The sequence below is a fragment of the Pinus tabuliformis genome, chromosome 7, assembly GCF_031772625.1.
Source record: "Pinus tabuliformis cultivar Carrire ecotype Pingquan chromosome 7, CPIR1, whole genome shotgun sequence".
In the NCBI taxonomy this organism is placed as follows: Eukaryota; Viridiplantae; Streptophyta; class Pinopsida; order Pinales; family Pinaceae; genus Pinus; species Pinus tabuliformis.
In genome coordinates, this window is record NC_142293.1 from 954,759,393 (window position 1) to 954,773,886 (window position 14,494).

General features: G+C 38.9%; 1 protein-coding gene across 2 annotated transcripts in view; it reads left to right on the plus strand.

The window, feature by feature from the left end:
* Positions 1 to 14,274, plus strand: part of PYD1 (pyrimidine 1) — a 29,613-nt gene extending 15,339 nt beyond the window's left edge. For both annotated transcript variants that reach the window (XM_089459236.1, XM_089459235.1), the window contains 6 exons: positions 11,762 to 12,025; positions 12,210 to 12,380; positions 12,897 to 13,009; positions 13,144 to 13,330; positions 13,505 to 13,614; positions 13,839 to 14,274. In XM_089459236.1, the coding sequence (XP_089315362.1) occupies positions 11,762 to 12,025; positions 12,210 to 12,380; positions 12,897 to 13,009; positions 13,144 to 13,330; positions 13,505 to 13,614; positions 13,839 to 13,995 (1,002 nt within the window). In that variant the 3' untranslated portion in view covers positions 13,996 to 14,274. The remainder of the gene's footprint in view (positions 1 to 11,761; positions 12,026 to 12,209; positions 12,381 to 12,896; positions 13,010 to 13,143; positions 13,331 to 13,504; positions 13,615 to 13,838) is intronic.
* Positions 14,275 to 14,494: the final 220 nt, after the last annotated feature.

Sequence of the window (14,494 nt, forward strand, 5' to 3'; positions counted from 1 at the left end):
TCACACAAGCCGAAACACAAAAAGCGACAGAAACGCAGTGCAAGATATGTGAAGCGGGCTTACCTTGAAACAACTGAGCTGAATGTGCCGACGACTCCTAGATGCGATGTGGGATGTTGGAGTTGCAAGATCGATGCGAGGAATGAGCTCTGCAACGTCTAGTTCATAAGGTTTGATAAAATCGAGGTTATGACCTGCATGCCACAAATCTAGGAAAAGCGACACTTGGCAGGAGGTTTCTGAAATTATCCTTGCAAGTAATCTCCAGCTGCTAAAAAAAGATCCCTAAATCTAGGGATGCCTTTGCATGCTTCCTTGGGAAAAATAGTCCATGCATGCAAATCAATTTTTGCTCGGTCTCGAAGGGAACTGGTCAACCTGAAGGCACATGCATCGGTCTACGAGCTTGGGATGAAAATCTGCGTTGTTCCTGGGCTGAGAAGGGCTGGCTATTCCAAAGGGATTGCACAATTTCTGGGAGGAACAGGGGACTGTTTCCCAGAATTGTGCAATTTCTGGGCTGAGCAATTGTCCTGGGATGAATTGCACAATTTTTGAGAGGAAGACTATCAGGAAGAATTGCACAATTCTGGAGCCCAGCTGGGTGTCCAGTTGGGTTTGCGCAATTTCTGGAGGGAAGGCTGGTTCCCCTCTAGAATTGCACAATTCCCAGAGGGAGCTGCTCAACCAGCAACTGACACTAAGTCTGGAAAGCAGCCTGTGAAGGAGGTGGAACAAACTTGCATGTACGGGTTGACAAGACTCTATGAAACAGTTGAAGCCTATGTGCTTGACGATGCAAGACATGTTGCTCAGGATGGTTGGTAGGGAGGCTCCAAAACGAAGCTAAGGAAAAATTTAGGAGGGTGGTTGTAGCCGCTACAACAGCTCCAAATGTAGCTTCTGACACTTATCTTTGCCATGCCATCAATGTTATAATGGTTATATTGGTTTCTTGGATCTTTGCATTGATGTATAGTGGTTGCTATATGCTTACCCTTTCCTTTCCGCTTCTACGTCCCTTCCTTGGAGGCATCTTGTGGTCTATTTGCTTGGACCCTTTTTTCTATCCTTTCTTCTTTCCCATGTCCATATATTGTGCTTGTATACAAGCTTCATTGATAATCTTAGGTCCAAATAGCATCATTTGCCTCAAATCATTGTGGAGACCACCTATATAATCAAGGAGTACATCCATGTTCTTGGCAAATACTCCCAACAGAATGGCTTGTTTTCTAAACTTAATGGAGTATATTTGCACAATTTGCCCTTGCTTTTGTTGGAAGTAGTGCCAATAGATCCAATGGTCCTCTTTGTACCCAATAGGGTAAAAATGGAATTTAATGAGGTTTTCAACACCTCCCACTTAATTATTGGCAGATCTAACTCTAGTCTAAGTGTCTCCATATGGCTTTCCCAGCAAGTTTTGGTGTAGCTCTCTTAACTTCAATGGGGAAAATTATATCTTTTGCTCTTCTCCTATGCTATGCAAACTAAAATAAACTTTTGGTTATTGCAACCATTAGTTTGACTTTACAACATTGATCTCACCTTGATAGGGTACATTGGCCACTTTCACTTTCACTTTGAACAAAGAATGGGAAGATTTTCTGCTAGAACTTGTTCTCTCTTTCCTTGTCTCCTTTTTTGGCTCTTCCTGATTTATAGGCTTTGAATTAGAGCAGTGTGGAAAAAGTCCCGAAAAAATCGGGATTTATTCCTAAAATTGCGATTTTTTCAGCAAAAGGATTAAATCGGCCGATTTTTTGGCGATTTTTTCATAAACGAAAAAATCACGATTTTATCGAAATACTCCCGATTAAATCGTGAGTCGATGGAAAAAATCGGCGTGAAATTTTTTTGGCAGATAAAAAGCCGCAAAGGGTTATTTCAGTTTAGTTTTTGGCCTGTGCGTTTTTCATTGCTCGCTGTGGCTGCTGTGGAGAACCGAGAGAACGAGGGTTTGCAAGCGTGGAGAGGAGCCGGCGTAAATTCAAATTGTGACCCGGATTGATAGCATTTGCCAAGGTTGACCGTTGAATAACTGTTCCAGTTCAACATTGCCGGTAGATCCAATGTTAAATCCTTTCCTGTTTATTGCTTTTCATTTCCCTATAAATATTAAAAACAAAAGTCCTGCATGAATTGGTTCTACTGCTACACACGTTAAACTTTTAAAGGATTCTGGTGGTTGATTTCTCAATTTTGTGGGTTTGAAAATTTTCGATTAAGAAAGAACTCGAAGGGGTCTTTTCATGAACAATTATCAAACCAACAACCTTCTCTTCCACTTTAGCACAAATATCAACACAAAAATATGCTTAATATAAATTTATTGAATGCTCCTTATTAAAAACTACAAGCCGTAGCATTGTGATCTAGAAACTTAACAAGTTAACAGTTTATTAACCAGTGGAAAACCATTCCAAGTCAAAGGGAATTGAATCATTCATCGTATCATAGGATCAACAGTTACAATGAAGGTCTGTTTAGGACAGCAGAAAGCATGAATTTGATGAGTAAAATTCAACCACAAAAATATCAACTGCTGTAGAAAAGGACGGTGAAATAGTTGAATCAAACCATTGAATATATGCTATATCTCGAGTCCTCATTAGTAATTACTAATTACCATATCCCTATTCCCGTAAAAGGGGAAGAGGATCTCAGTGACTGATTAGTGATTACTTGATGACTTTTAGATGACTCATGATGTACATTTATTATATTTTTTGTTGATATTTTGACTCTTAAGAGTTGAGACTCAGACAGGACTCAAAATTCAGGAGTTGATTCACTATTTTGATATGTGATGTAGCACTAGACTTCATATACATATTATATATTAGCTTTCTTTACATGTTTATGTGGAAATGCATTTATTTGATATTGTGGATACTCTAGATGTTAAAAAAAAATTTAAAAAATGAATAATTTTGTGTTTTTTTTAATTTTGCCGACTTTTTCGAAAAACTCCCGACTTTGCCGAGTTTTTCAACTTTTGGACCCTTGCCGAATTAATCCCGACTTCGACTTTTTCCACTTTGAATTAGAGCCAACGTTAGAGTTAGAGCTACCAAGCTCCTCAAAAAGTTTGAACTTGCTCTCTAGAGCTAATATTAGTATTGCCATATTGCAAGAGATGCTAGAGACTTTTTCTTCTAGTTCTATGAATGTTTTATGAATCTCTCCTCCGAGTTGTCTTTTGGATTGCTACTATACTCACTATTATGGCTAGTGTTTGAGATTTCTTTCTTTACACCAATTTGTGAATCTTGCAATGTACCATGAAAAACCTGAAGGAAACTGCTCTAATAACATTATGATCAGTAAATTGTTGTGGATATTCCAGTAGACAGTTTGCCACAATAGATCTTACAAGTTTTTACAAACCACTAGGAGGTTGATACTTTTTTGTTTATGCTGATTTGTGAATCTTGAGGTATTCCATGAAAATGCCAAAGAAAACCACTCTATAACAATATGATTAGTAAATTGTTTTGGATATTCCACTAGACAATTTGCCACAATAGGTCTTACAAGTTATTGCAAAACACTAGGAGGTTATCCTATATTATTTAATGTTGAAAATGTAATATTATAGGCATGGTGCTTAAAATATCGAAATAAATTGAGAATATAAAAGAGAAGCTACAATAATACAATGACCACAATATTAACACAATGAACATGAAATTTACTTAGGGAAACTCAATATGGAAAAACCAAACAAGAAGGTGAGGATTGTGCCTTGCTCTTTTATTCTCAAATCGAAAATGTGAGATAAAAAAAATATAGACTCACAATGGAGTTACAGTAGACACCATGGCTCGAATAGTTGCTACAGGGTCTTCTACATCCTTTGCTTTGCTCAAATATCCTGCTCCTTTGCTCTACTCATCTATAGGATAGTAAACCAATACAATATGAATAGAACTCCTCTCTTTCCTTGTAGCTTAATATTGAACATGTCTTGATAGCCTTCTAGGGTTAAGGTTATGGTTTTTCCATGTCCAAACTCCCTATTAGGGTTAGGGTTTTGGACCTTTTTAATCTTCTCTAAATCCACATGTGACTAGCTAGACATATGTGAGTAACGAGCATTGACTGGACATCCTTTTGGTATTGTATTGGTCAGAGCATAAGTCAACCTGCAGGAGGCATAAATTCCTCATATGGACTTCAATTGCGATGATCTTTGAATAGTTGAAAAGATCTCAATGAGTAGAATAATGTTGGAGGCTTTGAGGACTTTTAGAATCTATGGGCATATTGATGGACTAGATTCCTCCTTTCAGATACTCTCTTGAAACTTTCAGCCACCTCTTACCTACTAGGAAAGAGTTGAATAAGATTGTTTGAGATGACATCTATAAGAAATTCATATGGATCACTTGGATTAACCGACAAGGTACATGATATTCAAAGATGGATTTTTACACGAAGTACTTCATGGAGCTGAGAGACAAACTCATTGTCCAGCTTCCTTATATTTGTCGTCATTGGATGCATGCTCTTTGTATTTTCTTGGGCTAGTTTAGAGTAGGTTTTCATCGGCTTTGGGAGGAGACACAGTGGCAACTCTATTGGTTAGATAGAATTTGGTAGTCATGCCATCTTCGAGAGGTTGAAATAGAGATGTGTTTCATCTTCTGCTACCCCATTTACTACAAGATTTGTGTGAAGTACCATTATCTCTTAGGGGGTTACAAACCCTCTCCATTTTCTTCAAGTACATTGACTAGAGATACTTGGCCATACACGTGTAGGAGGCCCTTGAGCCTGGTTACTACACTCTCGAACCACCTCCTAAACTAATACCTGCTCGAGAGATCACTTCCTCTTTTATAGTGCTCCCATCTGCTAGGAAATCCAAGAGATAAACAGATAGTGGCCTTGGCTTCGATTCTAGGTTAGTCCAGGCTTGTGGGTTTATCCCCACTTCATGAAGACGTTAGGCTCATTGCCAATGTAGATATCATCTTAGCAGTTAGATGAGCTCACCCAAATCTCCCTTGAAGTCAACCTCTTCCAAGTAGTAGTGTAGTATGTAGTCGAGATCCTCCTTTGTATGCTCTTCTTTTTTGAGTTTTCTCCATTTGGCCTTGGATGTTAGGGGAGGTAGCTCTCATGGTCTTTGATAAGCTAGTTTCTTAGGCTTCTGAATTTTGGATCCATGCTCTTTGTACATCCTCCTTTGAGATTTGGTCTCTGATTTTGGAGTTTTTTCTCATGCTTAAGCTTAGATGCATCTTGCTTCTCTGTATAGGTGTTGTCTTTGTTCTCCCCCTTTGTATCAACATCATTATATTTGACAACCTAATTGACTTACTTCAATGGTCATTAGTTGATCATTGATAAAATAATATTATATGATCTTATCTAACTTTGTAAGTAAAGTTTCATCCCCAAAAACATTCAATTAATGCTCGAAACAAGTTATAGAAGTTTACAGACTCCAAAATGCTAAAATAAGATTTGCCTCTAAAATGAACCCTACAAATCCATGGCTCCAAGTTTTCACTCAGAAAGTACTTGAAAAAATGACAAATTTTGTAGTTATTCGTTTCGGATCAAGGACAATTTACGCAAATAGATGGGTTGCATAAGGAAACACAAACTAATAGCACTTGGAAACTAAGAAATTGAATAGCCTCTCATTGGGTACAAAGTTGCCTTAAACCTAACATAAATTAAGTAGTAGAGGGAATAATCCTACTTTGGGAAGTGACCTCCATCCATATATAATAGGTTGATGGTTACCCTATTTTGGCTTAGGAGGCCTTTTCGCTCTAAAATGGCTAATGTTAGTTGCACGTGTGAAAAATCCTAGTTCTAACAATCTCTGGAATCCTATTGCAACCAGCTGAATCTACTTCACCTAGATCGTAAATTACATTACAAACTTATTTCAGATTTCTTCTTGAAATATTGAAGTAAATTACTGAAGAAACCTACACCATATTAAATATGATTCTAAAACATAGAAACGGAGCAAGGAAATACAAACACATAGGACACCGTTATTTTTGGACAAATGTCCCCGGAAAAACCCAATGCGGGAAAACCGGTGCAGCAGCTCTGAGGGTTTATTATTATTAAGCAGTAGCAAATTCTGAATACATCTCTGAATACCTCACAAGGTTATTCAGTTACAGAGAGAAATATTGGCAGAAAGAATTGTGAGGTTACCTCACACTATCACTGGAAATCCTGTTTTATCCAACCTCGACTGATTGCCTCCCCGACTTTTTTGACTGCCTCAGCGTCGTGTCAGCGTCATCCCAGCGTCAAGCTCTCTGGGGACTATGTCACTTCTCTCGCTGGGCGATTTGATGCCCAAGAAATTCGATTTTTGCCTCCTAGTCTCACACCCCGACTCCTAGATTTTGAAACTCGAATTCCTTTGCAAATTTCGAACTCATCACTAGTTTCTGTGCTGCCTCTGTGTCAAACCCTCTGGCTTAGCAGTGTCACTGCTAGATTACTCTCTGCCTCTCTTCGTTGATGATTCTTCGGCTGAGAAAATCACTCTCTCTCCAGAAGCTATCCCTGCCCCTTTGCTGCAAGAAATCTCCTCAATCAAATTTTCCTCTTGAGAACTTCTCACTTCAGAAAATCGATTTCTTGATCTCTCTTGGTGTGTTTTCCAAATGACCCTCAAGCCCCTTCTTATATCTTCCCGTTGGACAACCAACGACCTAGATTAACTCCTAATCAAAGGCTCAAATCATTTTGACTTGATCTCCGTCTTTATCTAGAAGATTCACCCACAATTAGATTAATACCCATTAATATTTTAATTTTCTTAAGTTTAGACTTAGGAACCCCATTAAAAATATTAATTATTTTAATATAAATGTTTCTGGGTGAAATTTCCCAAAATGGTTTTTGGGTTCTTTGGAATGCATGTGCCCAAGCCTCCCTGCAAAATTTGAGGCCTAGAGCACATTCGATGCTACCCCAAATAAACATTCCCTCTTAGCGAGGAATGTGCTCTAACAATATACTGCTGCTGCACACTGCTCTGACTTTGAAGCATCGTCCTTTGCACTGCTGATGTCTGACATGCTGTCCACCAACTACTGTATTGTTGCTGTAACTGTACTGTTGCCTTTGACACTGCCACTGCCAATGCTACTTCTGTACTACAACTCCCTCTCAAATGTTGCATCTGCTATGCTGCTAGCACTGCCACTGCTAATAATGCATCTGTGCTGCAACTCAGTTGTTGAGAAAAGCAACTGAAAACAACCAAAACTGGATAAGTATCCCGTGGATACACCTCGGTGCTGAAAACCTGACTGCTGCTAGACCCACGTTGTCTTCTGAAGCCACTGCGTTGTTGAAGCTTTGCATTGTGCCTCCACGCACTGCTGCCTCTCTGCTCTGCGCTGCTAACTACTGCATTTGTTTCTCCAACACTCCATGATACCAATTGAAAACTCCTCCATCCTGCTACCACTGATCATGGGCTTCCATAGCAAGGTGATGATCCAAGAGGTGGGCTCCTCAAGGATCCTGCCCATTTGTAGCTCTATCGAACTATAGTTCTAAATCAGCCCACCTCCCTCCTGGAGGTATCTTGGCTGTCATGGCAAACTCATCCTCTTGTTTGATCTTTGCGGCTGCAACCTTGGGATCGTGCTTCTCATCCTTGTCCTTTTTCTTCAAAGGACACTAGGATGCATAGTGGCCCATCTCGCCACATCTGAAACACTTCACCTTGGAGATGTCCTTCTTTCGTCTCTGTTGCCCCTGCTGTCCCTTCGATTCAAGGGCTGCATTCTCCTCCTCCTCTTTGGGCTTCGACCCACTGTTGCTATTGCTTCTGTCAAGCTTGATCTTGACCAGGTCTCTCCTCAGCTCCCCTTATTTTAGAGATGCACACATCTCATCCCAATTAGGCAATGCTGCTTTGCTCAGGATACTCTGGATAAAGACTTGCCACTCATTCGAGACAAAATTTAGAGTTAGTCTCACTAACTCTGAATCCTGAGGTGTATGCCCTGCAGCTGACAACTCATCACGGGTCTCTTTCAGCTTCGTGAGGAATGGATCCACACGCTCTCCCTTCTGCATCTGAACAGATCTCAGCTTCTGTTCTAAGTATATCTTTCGCTGCTTAGAAGATCCCTGATATAACGTGGCCAAAGCATCCCACATCTCCTTAGTAGTTGCTCTACTAGTAACATGGCACACCACGTGATCCTTGACTCCATCCAGAATCATTCTCTTGGCCTTCGCTATCTCAGTGTTGTACTTTTTTAGCGGATCTGCATTCGTAGGTTTAGTTACCACACTATCGACATACGTTTTGAGGGCATGCTCATCTAGAAGGAAAGACATTCTAGCCTTCCAGATGACATAGTTGGATGCTCCATCCAACCTGTCCTGATTCTTCAAGCCACTAGTTGCCATATCCTCTGAAAACTGTCGAACAACTCCCACTTTCTCCCTGCTACGTAGCTTCTAGGCTGGCTTACGTACTCCCTGATGGAGCTAGTAAATTTGCTACTTCTCTGCTGCCCAACAAATGAGAAACACTAATTTCCTCGGCAAGAAACTACTGAGGAAGTATTCCCTCACTATGTGATCTGGTTCCTTCTTCTGACGACTTTTCTGCTCAGCACTCAGCTTGCAGAAAACCACGTCCCTCTAACTCTGTGTTGAGGCTCTGCGTGGCTCCCTCTGCCTTGGAAAATTCTCAATCCAGCAGTCTTACCTCTATGTCGACTCACTCAGAGAGAGACAACCTCAAAAATATAACCCTCCTGGCTAGAACTGCACAATCCCTCAGGGGATTCGAACTGCTACTTGCTGCAACAAGTTGGTCCTTGCTTCAGTGCTAGATCTTCTCTTCCTGTTTCACATCAACAACTCTGATACCATGTGAAAATTCCTAGTTCTAACAGTCTCTCGTATCCTATTGTAACCAACTGAATCTACTTCACCTAGATCGTAAATTACATTACAAACTTACTTCAGATTTCTTCTTGAAATATTGAAGTAAATTACTAAAGCAACCTACACCAAATTAAATATGATTCTGACAAAGCAAGGAAATACAAACACATAGGACACCGTTATTGTTGGACAAATGTCCTCGGAAAAATCCAATGCGGGAAAATCGGTGCAGTAGCTTTGAGGGTTTATTATTATTAAGTAGTAGCAAATTCTGAATACATCTCTGAATACCTCACAAGGTTATTCAGTTACAGAGAGAAATACTGGAAAAAAGAATTATGAGGTTACCTCACACTATCACTGGAAATCCTGGATGATCTAGCCCTAGGCTGATTGCCTCCTCGACTTTTTTGGTTGCCTTTGCACAGTGTCTGCGTCAGCACAATGTCAAGATCTCTGGGGACTGCGTCACTTCTTTGGCTGGTCAATTCGCTGCCCAGGAAATTTGATTTCTGCCTCTCGGTCTCACACCACGACGCCCGACTTCTGAAACTCGAATTCCTCTACAAATTTCGGGCTCCTCACTGGTTTCTGCGTTGCCTCTGAATGGCTCTGCATCAGCCCCTTTGGCTCAGCGCTACCACTGCTGGATTACTCTCTGCCTCTCTCTGCTGATGATTCTCTAGCTGAGAAAATCACTCTCTCCGGAAGCTATCCCTGCCCCTCTGCTGCAAGAAACCTCCTCAATCGAATTTTCCTCCTGAGAACTTCTCATTTCAAAAAATCGATTTCTTGATCTCTGTTTGTGTGTTTTCCAAATGTCCCTCAAGCCCCTTCTTATATCTTCCTGTTGGATAACCAACGACCTAGATTAACTCCTAATCAAAGATTCAAATCATTTTGACTTGATCTTCGTCTTTATCTAGAAGATTCACTCACAATTAGATTAATACCCATTAATATTTTAGTTTTCCTCAGTTTAGACCTAGGAACCCCATTAAAAATATTAATTATTATAATATAATCGTTTCTGGGTGGAATTTCCCAAACAATTTCTGGGTTCTTTGGAATGCATGTGTGCAAGCCTCCCTACAAAATTTGAGGCCTAGAGAACATCTGATGCTAACCCAAATCAACAACACATACTTGTTATATAGTAGAGGAGGTAAGGGAGGCCAAGTTCCAACCATGGAGTCTCTCTTTGCACTCAAACAACTTGACTAACACAATGGAAAGGTTTTCCTTCAGATCATTTTGAACTAGTGAGAGTGGGTAAAGGGTTAGGAAAATTAATTGGTAGGTGGTTACCTACTCATAGTGTAGGGAGCCTTTCCCCAAAACTCTAGCAATTGGCGTTGGTGCACCACATCCCTTTTATAAATGCAGTGTAATATGCAAATGAAGATTTTCACATATTAAGTTGTTTTAATACCGGGTAAAGCATTTATTTTTATGAACTTGCTTAAACAAAGGTTCTCAACTTCTCTCATTTGTTCGCAAATGCGGAAAATAATTTCTATTCTAATGAAGATGCCACATTGGGTTCAATGACCCAAGGAAACTTATTTTCTAACAAGGAAGATTTCTGGGAAATTGGGGAAGGGAGTATTGATTACAACTTGTACACACCCATTCCATACAATTTGACAAAAATATAGAACCAATACAAGTTTTTCAAAGTTTATCTTCCCAAAGAGGGGGCACATTCAGTAGGCCGTCCCTAGCTGCTAAAGCCTCTTTCCTAGAGCTTAATATAAGAGAGAAATGAAAAACGGGAGCCTCTGTTGATGGCTATACTAAGTCATAGCATTATTAGTAGTGTCTTCTCTACTAGTGGGAGCATGTTATGCATATGCAAACCACAACTGAGTTTCTTGAGTCATGGAAAAGGCATGTCATGCCACAAGTATCACCAACTCTACCCTAGATTAAATGTTGCAAGGCTATTAAATAGCAACTTCCTTAGGCCTTGTGCGAAGTGGGAGTGGTAATGTTTGCTTAGGGCCACTGAAGGAAAGCTAAGAATGTTAGGACAAGGAGTTAAGGCAAAAATGACAGGCACTGAAAGCATATAATTCCAAACCATTCAAATTTCATGTTTTAAGTTTATATTTGTTGTTTCTATAAGATAATTTAAATCTGTTTATACATACATATTTAGGTACTAAGAAAGTGGACGTTGAAAAGTACCGTCTCTTTGACTGCTATGCCTATCCTCATTTTAGGTTTTAATTTCTTCTTTTTTTTGTTGGCACATTAGGTTTTAATTTCAAAACATATGTAACACTACCAATCTTCATAACTTTTTAACTCATCCAAACCAAAAAAAATTAGGAAAGTTTCTCTTTAATATTATCACTCATAGAAACAAAATGTTATAACAAATCAGTTAAAACCTTGTTTTCTAAAGGTCCAATAGACCTTGGTCTCAGTGAATGGTCATCATGATCACCATATGTAAAATATTACGAACTTCATAATACAAGCTGTGGCTATCTTACATGTTGCAAGGCTATTAGATAGTGACTTGAACCTGAATTCTTTTCATGAGCACACCTTTACGATGGATGAAATATGCATTTTTATCAAATAAGAAAAAGTTGCTGCATGTACAAAGGACGGGTGAATTAAGAAAGCAACAGAGCACAACAATAATTTGTTGTACACAAGTGCATACTGGTTGCTAGTGATTTTTCTCATAATTGTTCAAAGATGATACGGGTTATATTTTAGAGAAACAGGTGTTTATATCTTGTATTAAGTACAGTTATACCAAGTCTGTGTTCATATGATTGTGGATAATTTGGTTGTGTGTGTCGCTGACTAACAAGATTGTACTTCTGGAATGTTATAGGTGTCTTTGGATTCAAGTAAAGTGATCAATGTGACTCCACGCTATGCTCGTCTCCGAGCAGGTCCTAATGGATCAGCAAAAGGAGAAGTCATTGGCTGGGAAAATATTGAACTTATCAGTGACCGTCCACTTGAGACCATGTTGAAAGAATTCAAACAGTTGAAGAAAGACTATCCTGATAGGATTCTCATTGCTTCCATTATGGAGGAGTATGATAGAGCTGCTTGGCAGGAGCTTATAGAACGAGTAGAAGAAACTGGAGTTGTAAGAATATTTTTTCTGATTTGGATATACTTCACAATTTTGTCATATGCATTTTTTTTGGAAGATGGCTTTGGCATGTGACATAAGAATGCCTTCACACTGTTTTACCCTAAATGCTATTTATTATTTTTAAGCAGCTCACATTCTGAGAATGTGTGTTGTACTTGTACCTTGGCTTGATCAGGATGCGCTTGAGATTAACTTCTCCTGTCCTCACGGGATGCCTGAGCGCAAAATGGGTGCTGCAGTCGGACAAGACTGTGCTTTATTGGAGGAGGTTTGTGGTTGGGTAAATGAGAAAGCAACAATCCCAGTTTGGGCAAAGATGACTCCAAACGTGACAGATATTGCTGAGGTTTTCTCTCTTTCACCCATTCTAACATCACAAACTTGATAAAGCTCATTAGTGGAAGCTCCATTTCTTTCTCATACATGTTTGCTTCACTTTATCGGTTAGAAGGGACATTAGGTCATATTGCATGACTTGGTTTTGCTCTATTGATAAGGCAAAGCCAATTTATTCGCTGAACAGAGAAAATTGTGTTGAAAGTGAAAATTTAGGACAGAACAATAAAATGTTAGAAAAATGGGGAGGCAACAGTAATGAATTAAACAAATGGGCACCTTAGTATAACGAAAATCATGCATCTTTATATTTTAATGCTACTGCTGTTATGAGAAACAGAGCATTCTAATTGTGTTTGTTGCTCACACATGAATTTACAATTTTTAAAGAAAATTATAATTCTTTTATTACTCTTCTATGGTTTTAAGTTCCCCAGTTTATTTTAGGTAGGATTAAATCGAGCTCTTTCCGCCAATGCTTTTTAAACATATATATATATATATATTTTTATTTTGCATATGATAGCCAGCGAGAGTGGCATTGAGGGCAGGAAGTGAAGGAATTGCGGCTATTAACACAATTATGAGTGTAATGGGAATCAATCTTGACACATTACGGCCTGAACCTTGTGTGGAGGGGTGAGCAGTAGCACTGAAGAACAATTTCTTTGATTATCTTTTGCAGTACATGTTTCCATATTAAGCTGTCGAATGCAATTTGTTTAAATGTCTCATGTTTTTTGTCTCCTTCACAATTGGTTTGGTCTCTGCAGTTATTCAACCCCGGGTGGATATTCTTCAAAAGCTGTGCATCCAATTGCTCTTGCAAAAGTAATGTCTATTGCACAGATGATGAAGTCCGAGTTTCCTGATCCAACGTTATCACTTTCTGGCATAGGAGGAGTTGAAAATGGAGGTCATGCTGCTGAGTTTATACTGCTTGGAGCAAACACTGTTCAGGTATGGTTATTGTTTGAACATATGATTTTCTTATTCTTATAATGTCTGTGTAGCACAATGCTTTCAACTTTTGATATTGATTTCAAACTCAAATTTCAAATTGACAGCTTTGAGAATTATAATGTCTATTTGGATTTTCAGGTCATATGATATAGAATTTTGTTTTCCTTGCAGGTCTGCACTGGGGTCATGATGCATGGTTATGGACTTGCTAAGCAACTCTGCTCTGAGCTCAAGGACTTTATGGTGAAGCATAATTTTTCATCTGTTGAAGATTTTCGTGGGTAAGCATATGCAACGTTCAATATTTTGTACTTGCTGACTGGATGATATGCCCGTCTTGTCTATCTAAATTCAGTGTATATAGATTAGTGCCGATACCTAAAAAATAAAATTAATCTCTTGAACAAATGTCACCTTCTATCATAGGATGACTTACAATCTTATGCCAGAGGAATTGGGTATGATTCAGCTGACTTGAACTCAATGCTATCAACTGATGTTTCAGGCTATCTCTACAATATTTCACGACTCATACAGATTTGGTTCGCCGTCAGCGTGAAGCTATTGAGCAGAGGAAAGCTGTTCGAAAAGGTTTAACATCTGATAAGGAGTGGACTGGGGATGGCTTTGTCAAAGAGACAGAAACCATGGTTTCTAACTGATTATCAAATGAAACTTTTTTTGTTGGTTTGCATTTCTGTAGATACTATTCAGATGTGAAACTCTCTTTTTATCTTAAAGCTATATGATTCGCAATTGCTCAAAGGGTAAATAGTTCCATTGTACAAATGGACATTTACTCAAAACTGTCTAAATCTATGACCTTTGTAGCTGCCAGCGTTTTTGTTAACGTTGCTTTGTGCTCATTTTCAGACTTTGTTGTCACTGTCAGTTATTTGGTTGCAAGTCTTTTATATTAATATGTGCTTATGGTGACAACATACAGTGAATTTAAAGTTTCTTGATCCAATTGTACTCAGTGGAAATTCACTTGACTCCACAAATTTCTCATATGCAACTATGCTAAAGTTTAAAGGTTCCTCATAATTTTTATTAAATAGCTTCCATAGTTACCTCTTTGTGACTTCTATGTTACAATTATAGTTACCCTTTCACCTGGAGAAATCTTAACGTTTTTTACAGTTTTATGATGTGTCGATG